This window comes from Ictalurus furcatus, chromosome 5 (genome assembly GCF_023375685.1).
Source record: "Ictalurus furcatus strain D&B chromosome 5, Billie_1.0, whole genome shotgun sequence".
NCBI lineage: Eukaryota > Metazoa > Chordata > Actinopteri > Siluriformes > Ictaluridae > Ictalurus > Ictalurus furcatus.
In genome coordinates, this window is record NC_071259.1 from 19,555,556 (window position 1) to 19,564,719 (window position 9,164).

The 9,164-nt window shown below is 39.0% G+C and overlaps 1 protein-coding gene across 6 annotated transcripts in view; it reads right to left on the reverse strand.

The window, feature by feature from the left end:
• Positions 1 to 9,164, reverse strand: part of csde1 (cold shock domain containing E1, RNA-binding) — a 32,923-nt gene that overhangs the window by 12,010 nt on the left and 11,749 nt on the right. For 2 of the 6 annotated variants that reach the window (XM_053625063.1, XM_053625062.1), the window contains exons 2-11: positions 9,042 to 9,164; positions 3,625 to 3,803; positions 2,908 to 3,097; positions 2,538 to 2,647; positions 1,980 to 2,066; positions 1,227 to 1,324; positions 1,036 to 1,117; positions 685 to 813; positions 449 to 574; positions 102 to 317 (exon numbers count right to left, since the gene is read on the reverse strand). The exon at positions 9,042 to 9,164 is cut by the window's right edge and continues 525 nt beyond it. In XM_053625063.1, coding sequence (XP_053481038.1) covers positions 102 to 317; positions 449 to 574; positions 685 to 813; positions 1,036 to 1,117; positions 1,227 to 1,324; positions 1,980 to 2,066; positions 2,538 to 2,647; positions 2,908 to 3,097; positions 3,625 to 3,801 — 1,215 coding nt within the window. In that variant the 5' untranslated portion in view covers positions 3,802 to 3,803; positions 9,042 to 9,164. Of the gene's footprint in view, positions 1 to 101; positions 318 to 448; positions 575 to 684; positions 814 to 1,035; positions 1,118 to 1,226; positions 1,325 to 1,979; positions 2,067 to 2,480; positions 2,648 to 2,907; positions 3,098 to 3,624; positions 3,804 to 8,015; positions 8,120 to 9,041 lie in introns of those variants that run through there. The other 4 variants (XM_053625059.1, XM_053625058.1, XM_053625064.1 and 1 more) reach the window with 3 other exon arrangements.

Sequence of the window (9,164 nt, forward strand, 5' to 3'; positions counted from 1 at the left end):
TTCAATAATACCAACTTCTAGCTATACAAAATTTCACCTATAAAGTGATCATTTTGAATAAAATACAGAATTTTGAATTTTTCTAAACTTTAGTTTCTCACCATTTCACGAGACTCCTTAGTAAAATGGAAGGTGTCAGGAAGTATATCAATGTTTGTAGCTCGCTCAAGCTTGTCTCGACGGTCAGTGGAAATGTTGAACTGGACATGGTCTCCTTCCAGAAGAGTCACTTTGGATTTGGTGTCTTTCTCCCCAAACAGAAGTTCCTTTTGGCTGAAATTAATCCTTGCACAAATTCGTCCAGGTAATGGGTCGTTCTGTAACAAAGCAAAGTGGCCATCAAATTGACCTAAACGCAGGGCATGATATACGTTGCTACTCAAAATATCGACTGAGAAAACAAGATCTATGATAAGCAAGATAAAAGCAGGAGCAATTGCATGTATACCTGATTCTTGGAGGGAACTTTAGGGATAACCTTGGTAACCGTGCCCTCAAACTGTTCAATACTGATATCTTCAAATATAACTGTGCCTGGGGGGAGCAGACGAACATCCGTAGCAACCTCTTTCCCCTAAAAGGAGATGAGTTCAGAGCATACTCAAAGCAAGGCTCTGCAGATGTTCCAAATGGTCTGTCTTTAAGACAGAAAACTGTGTCAGTGACATTTCTGCCAAAACATACATTTCGGTCCTTAATGGAAAACTCCACATCATCGCCAGCCTGCAGTGCCTCCAGGTCACCCTTGAACTCACTGTAGTGAAAGAAAATCTCTTTCACCACGTCCGCTCGCTCAATAAATCCAAAGGCGTCCTATAGGGGAGAAAACATCTTTAATGAGAGTTAACATCAAATGAACTGACTCTACAAATGCACAGTTCTAAGAAGTTTTAATTGTTCATTACTAAAGTGCTTTAAAAAAAATATTTTTATACATAGTACTGTGTGACAATGGATAAACCCAAACCACATATAGAGCACAGTTATGTCAGTTATATTAGACACAAATGAAAACGCACAGCCGTTTACACTTACCTTAGTGGCACACACCACACCCTGGCACCTCATTGGCTTCTTCTTGACTAACATGATGTTATGGGCACTGACTGCTCCAGTACTGAAAGATCAGAGACCAGGAACCACAGACCACGGTCAGCTCCTCTGAACCCCAAATACACTAGTATTGTACTGCAGTGTTGTGTTTTTGTTAACAGGAGAGGACTTACTGCTTGTTAGTCTCCATGTAGAAGCTGACTTTATCTCCTGTTTCCAGTTGTTGGTTGCCTTCCACATCGTCAGGGGTGTAGGTGAGATAGAACACTTCCTGTGAGACAATTAATGTAAAAATATTTATACAGAACTGTCCCCTCGTCAAAGGAGGGATACCATTTCATCAATTCATATATAATATTTAATCACTACGCTATAAATTAATACACTACACTGGGAGAAAAAGCAAATTTGCCCATTGCCCTTCACTTCAAAATTCAAGACTTATATGTATATAATGTTTTTTCTTTACTGTGGAAACTTTGCTAGGCGATCACTCGCAATGTTAGCACCTACCTACCATTTATGCTATAGAACAGCTAGCAGCCAGTTTAAGAATCACAGTAATAAAACTAGCAAACCATTAATGGCTAGTCAAGCAGAATTTTCTTCTATAAGTCATGTCCTCCTTTGGTTGCCAGGTTTATGCAGCCAATACCCATTTATGAACAAAACATCTATTGGTTAATTAGATCAATTAACGTGATGGTCACTCTGAATACATAAGATTTATCATTGATCTAGTCACTCCAAAAAAAACTTTTGTTTTTTTTTTAAACAAATATAGATAGAAATTGGTTTCCAGAAGATATTAATATAGTCACCACTGTCAATATATAGAACCTGGGTGCTAAGACACAGTGAGGTGAACTCATAAAATTATTTACAGTTTACACAAAGCTGAAGAGGAAAATAATTGCCCATCATACCCCATTTCTCTCATAGCACACACTGCCAGTGGGGACCTGGCCAGGAGCAGACCTTCCATCCAGGTGGTTGGGGATGGCTGAGACAACCTAAAACACCACCACACACACGTTTAGAGAAGGCATTTGTGAAATATATACAACCAATAATGCAATCTCCAACACACATTTTATTCAAATAATTAAATGAATCATGAAAGTGGATACTAATACATTACTGACAAAACCAAAATTTCAATTGGCTCAGAACACACTGATACCACATAGAAACACCAGACATTCAAGCCCATTGTAAAGCCACTAGAACAATGATAAATCAATAGAGTGAACCAGAATGAACTTCAATTATTCAGTGGAATATATATGTTCTATTAATTACGGATTCTGTTGCTTGCAAACATTGCCTCACAAGTGAGTTTAAAATGAGCCAGAAATATAAAACAAAAAACAAAGGAAAGACACTGATGAGACATGGACAAAAAAAGAGAAAATGTATTCCTTAACTGGATGTATATAACCATGCAGCATAGTAAAGGGAGAGGCGTGCAAGTCTGGTCCCACCTGCCCAGAGATTCGCTCTTCGGGCAGGACTTCGGCCTTGATCTTTACCAGCTTCACTGCAATTGGTTTGCCTGTGCGCTTGTCAGCAGACACTTCAAACTCCACATCATCTGAAAGACATGACGTAAAGGGAAGAAATGCCAATGGCATCAATATGAGGTCAAAGGCCACACACTGGGGTATTTCCTTCATTTTTACACTACACTTTTTACTAAACATTTAAGTGACACTGAAATTATACCAGTGCTCTCCAATAATAATAATAATAATAATAATAATAATAATAATAATAATAATAATAAATGAGTTGTCATACGGGCTTCTCTAAGCCTAAATAACTTTTGCTGCTGCAGCACATCCACTCTCTCACCTCCAATATTGAGCTCCTGCAGGTTGCCATTGAACTGGGAGCAGTGGAAGAACAGGCGAGCCTGTCTCTCCGAGCACTGGATAAAGCCGTAGGAGCTAAGAAGCTTCTCCACCACACCAGTCTCCCGGAGGCCCACTCCAGTGCCATTAGCAAAGCCATTGCTATGCAGTAGGCCTGGGTCAAAACTCATCTATATGGAAATAGATGGGAACAAGTGTTTAAAATCCATAACTATTTATATATACTTACATTATAAACTCACAGGATTACATAAAAACACAAGTGAAAAATGATGCAGAAATGAGATGAAAACTCCCCACCCCAATGTGTGTTTGGCATGTGAATTAGGTTTGTGTCCAACGGCCCATGTAGATCAAGTGTTAAAAGCAAAACCTGCTATTACTAATGTAGGAAGCATACTCTGTGAGGATGTACATAATCAAGGTATCAAAACTAGAACAACTGTTTCAATGCCTGTACATGTTGAACAAAAGGATCTTTCAAAATTTGATAGATGATTCTGGGTTAGGCTTCTGCTTATCCTGAATACTGGAATATCAGTAATCAAACCAAGCAAATGCAACTTTCAACACAGTTTGAACAGCAGCCTACACAACTGGTTAATGCTCAAACTCAATCTCGGTACATGCAGTTAGCAAAAAACATGTTTCCACGTCTGTTAGGCTGGTGGGGCAAAACTCCAACATGCCCACTTACAGATCTCTGGTACAATGGGGTCCGCTTTTGCTTTTTGCCCCCTGCCGCACGAGAAGTGTGGCAAGAAAGGGAGGAAGAGCGGGGTATTGGTTGACTGAAGTTGGAGGGGAGAGAAGAAGCGACAGTGGGAGCAGCTGATTCAGCATATACTCTCTCCATCTTTACTGGAGCGCTCATGGCTGAAGGGAATTAACACAGGGGTCGAAAGGGGTTAAGTAATAATTCTACTTCAGGTTACCAAAAAAAAAAAGGCAAAACAAAGAGCTCCTGATAGCAAAAACATTACAATATATTTCAATAAAAACCTGCTACAACGTGATTTCAAGCCAACTCAGAAGGGAATTGGCTCTTAGCACTGATATATCTAGAACCCGTTAAAACCATGCCAAACACAGGGATGGTCTGAAGCATCTTGGATGATTAATTTGCCATCACAGGGGAAAATGTTTTGAATTCCTCTAAAGATGGCAAAAATATTGCCATACGACAGGTGGTTAAACTGATCAACCTGAAAGGCACAAACCTGAACATGGGTGAATGTAATTACCAGAACTGATCTATTTGTAAACTATTACACATGCAGGGCTTTAAGAGTAAGAGCTGGAAAGAAAAACAGAAAGAAAGAGAAAAAAAACCCCCCCAAAAAACACAAAAGTACAAGTGTGTGATGATGGTCAGTATCAAGCTAACTACAATTCTTTTACAAGCTATTATGTTCTAGATAATATCAGTGTAACTGAGAACAATGCATTAGTTAGATGAGGAGGCTGGATGAGGTGCTAATACTTAACAGTGCAATGGTAAATGGTTGATCACAAAATTGCACAGACTGACCAGCCTCGACCAATGGGTCAAATCACAAAGGCAACACAGCTTGCAGAAAATCTGACAAAATTAAAAATGTCCCGATCGACAGAACAAGATGAAACCTGTGCCAACATTCAGCTGTGAAGTACTGAACCACATTGCTGTGGTCTGTTCTGCAGGTAGCTGTCTAGACTGCATTTTGGATAGAAATCTAATAAAGACATGGCTGTGGTCATGGATGAACTGTTCTTACTGAAAAACATTACATGTTTTCAAGTTTTCATTGACATGAAATACTCTAGCTCATCATCAAGCCGTTGTTAGCTTGTTAATACACAATATTGAGTTCAATTCAATTTTATTTGTATAGAGCTTTTTACAATGGACATTGTCTCAAGGCAGCTTTACAGAAACATATAAACACAGGATACAGATTTTAAGTGTGTGGATTAATCCCTATTGAGCAAGCCGGTGGCGATGGTGACGAGGAAAAACTCCCTAAGATAAATCTGCTGCATTTTCACTTATTAACTCACTTTGATCCAGAACCTCAATTTTATAATTGTAAAATGATCCTGCAGCTTTCTGATAACAATATTATGTTAAGATTTGTCTGAAAAGTATCCATCTCTGTGGAATATGGACATAGAGCAGATATGTAGACAAACTTACATCATACCGTTATACGTTTACATCATACGTATACGGTCATGAAATCAGAGTGTGCAAAATTTGCTTTTTCATGCAGTCAACTCAGATTTAAATAATAATAATAATAATTTAAAAAATCCACATTTCAGTTTAACTCGTGATTAGTTCTTAGTTCCCACTGTAGAGCTACATTATTGGCACCCTTTATAAAATGAGCAAAAAAATCAAATCAATGTCAAAATCAATGTCATGTGATGACCCTCTCAAGCCTCAGGATTTAAACCCTACTGGTGGTGTGAATTGAAGACTGCGGTCCACACGCACAGACCTAAGAATACACAACCACTCTCCAAATTCCTGAAAACGTAGACATTACAGGATAGTGTTGCACGATTTAACGTTACTAGAAAGGCATCACGATATCCAGATGTTAAAAACGGTACTATTCCTAATTTTATTAGTACTGATACGTTAAGAATGACAGCATTTTAATAAGAGCTGTATTTCCTGAGTTGCGTCGACGTGCGACAGCGGGGCAGAGTGAGTGCGTGCGTGTGTGCGTGCAGCACTCTGTTTCCACCACCCATATACACTCCAGCTTTCATGGTGGCAAAACAAGAGGCTGCAAATACTGTGATTTATTTCTGTTAAGCGAACTTTTTTCATCATCGGAGTTTGACGAGGTAGTTGAAGGCTGTAATAACTTTAATTTGGCTTTATCTTTTTAGCTTACTAAAGCTGCAAACATCTCTATACGCAAGACGCAACGCTCACAATGGTAACACTTAAAACTGCAAGCTGCTAAAAATCAGCTGCTCACAAGTATGCAAGGCAGATCAGCACCACCATAAATGATCTTTTTATATTTGTAATGAAAATCATGGCATGTACATTTTTGTCAATGATTATTTCTACCAGAAAACACGTACGAACAAACCTCCACCAAGAGGTGTATTGAGTCTTAGACACTGTTTAATAGGTGATATCTGGTGGCAAATATAAAGTTAACTATAAAAATGAATAAATACATCAATCACATAAATAATCACGTACTGGGGTACTCATTACGCTTACCCCTTTGTGCTTGAGTGACTCGTAACCAGAGAGACCGTGCGCGAGTGAGAGAGAGAGACTGCTAAGCAGAGCTTGCGAGACGCACGCAGACACACGCACACCAAGAAGCGTGAACTTCCAGGATGGACCCGTGTCCGGTCATTGTGGCGGGTTTTGAAAGTGCGCTGAAAAGCAAGGACTGAATAAACGTGAGGCCGGAGCACAGTTAAAATTCCGCCTCCACGCTTACCTCCACACACCAGGATTATACACACAAGTGCATATGTAATTGTAATAAAACAGTCTCCAACATCAATTATATTTCCTAGGCCTAATGATTTATAAGATATCGTCGGTGCTCTGCCATCATATGCTTCTGATCAGACGCTACCGAGGCTATATGGTTACCATAACAAACGGCAGCAAGTAAAGCATACTACGGGTGCAAATTCAAAATGACGAACGAAGCAGATAGAGCGCCAAAAAAACTAACACCCCCCCCCCAAAAAACCCAAACATACCATTTTTACTCAGAACGGGAGGGTGTTTTATTTACAATGCCAAACCCAAAACTTGCATGTCTAATTTGTCAAAAAACTAAAATCTCTCAAAAGAATTCCTCAAACTCCAAATTTAGAGTGCATGTGTATATTTTACAGGGTGGTTCTTACCATAACATGAAAACAGTCTCTCTCTTTTCAATTACAATAATCCAATTATTAAGGTTATAAATGTAGCTACTAGTTCCATGTGTTCTGCCATCCATAATTCAGTTGCTTTACCCGTTTTAGAATTTTTGCCTTTTTGAAATCGCAATTTCAAATCCCAACAATGCCACAGTCATCCACGGCCGGGACCCAAGGGAGTAAAATTGGCGATGCTCTCTCAGTGGGAGGGATGGCTTACGCTCTTGTTCTCTCATCAGTCAGTGACACTAGTGAGAACCCATGTATACAGAAGAGGGCAGATAGCACTTTCCTCAGTGTGTTCTGCTGCCCTGTGATGCAGCATTGGTGAAACCACATGTTAGCCTTCACCCAGGCTGGTAATGCTGAACGAATTAGGGTGAAAAAATAGGAATAGAAATAAAATTTTTTTTTTTTTTTTTTTTATAAACATGTTTAAATAAATCTACACAATGTCTATTTTTGGCTCAGCATTACAGAGTTCATCTTTGTATTATAAATTAGTTATATAAATGTTTGCTCATTTCATGAAGGGTGATAATTGTGGAGACACATTTGTAATTTAAGTATTTCTACTCTCAGCATTATTTTAAGAATATTTCTCTTCCATATATCAATTTAAAACAGATTAAAAAATAAGAACTTCATTCAAAATAGTACATAGGCACAACTGTATTAATTCAAGAACTCAAAGCAGCAAACTGGGCACAGAAAGTAGCGAAATATAGTCCAAGCGCGATATTCTGACTCCGTTTCAGCAACACATAGCTACATTTAACTAATCTGTGCATGTCTTCTGCCAGCTTCTGGATCAATAAATCAGCCCTTTCCATGCAAACCATAACATGGAAGCATGTCAAGTTTTCAGGTGTGTGTGAAGAACTTAATTCGCCAGTTTGGAATTATCACAATCTGACATGCATTGTTTGATCTCAAAGAAATAATGCGTTCGCAAGAAACAAAAACATTATTCCATAAAGCAAGAGAATGTCCCTGGCCTTGCCTGCAACCTCTCGGACCGTCTCTGAGCCGAAGCTAGTCTCTGAGCCTGGAGGCTGGGTAATGGGGTTATGAGAAGGTTAAACTGGACAGAGCGGAGAAAAGTGAAAGTAGGGTGTGGATGGAAAGACGAGCTGAAGAGGGAGGGTGGGGTAGGTAGGACAGTGGAGTGAAAGGCAGACGGGCGGCACTTACGGATCTGCCATATGGAGACAGGCTGAGGCCGACAGTAGAGGTGCTGCTCAGCTCAGCGCTAACAAATGCAGCAGGAGGCGACGCAGGCAAGGTAAACTCTACAAAGCCTTTCCAGGGACTGCCCATTATTCTCCCATACAACCCTGGTCAAATTTACCACACCTGAATTAGCCTTGACTTCTATATGACATTTTGGCGTTCAATTTATTTGTCTTTGCAGAATTATTATTTTTTAATATACATTCTTTATTTTTTTCACCTTCTCTGCATTTGGATAAGATGACAAATCTCTGCAAATGTGAAAGGGAGGGAGTGGTAGTGGGACAAAAGAAAAAGGAGGGGAGAAAAGTAACAAAAAGTAGTCCGTGGAGATTTTTTTTTTTTTTAAGGTTTAGGGGCAAAGATGGGCAGGACGGGAAGTAGGTAAGAGATTTGAGTAAATACTTGTTTAGCATTACTTGAACCCAATAATATCCCATGTTCATAATCTAATGAGTTTATTTCAGAAAAACTGGACATCAATACCAACAGTAATTTTAGTTAAACAACTGTTGCTATATTTGAGCTTACAAACATAACCTAATCGAGAATGTATTCCATGTTAAATTCAGTCTAGAAGCAAAACGTATTCTCAAGTTTCTATAGTACCTCCAACTTACACATTAACTTCTGTCTTTGGGTTAATTATGCCACGGACATCAATGATGGACAAAACTCAGGAACACATAAGCCAAATTAGCCATATTTAAAATTAATCAATTTAGTATCAAATCTTTTTATATTTTGTAGAATCTGGGAGCACAAAATACGATACAAGTCAGTGTACAGCCTGCAGAGAATGATCACTGTTCAATAACTCCATCTTACTGAAAGACACTTAACTACTGACTGTTTATCCAAAAAACAATTGTTGACTATAAAAGTTTATATAAGAAGAACAACAATGGAAAAATAATATTCATTCACAAAGCACTCTGCTGAGTTGGGTGTTGCAGTAATATAAAAGATGAGAACAGGGGTACCCACCTTGCTTAGATGGCTTGATGTGGTGTTGATGTCACACTTAACACTGAGCCAAAGATTGAATCTCTTTGTCCTTAAGCACACGCACGCTTTTTTGTTTTCCCTCAGATGTCTGGAACGCGGTCT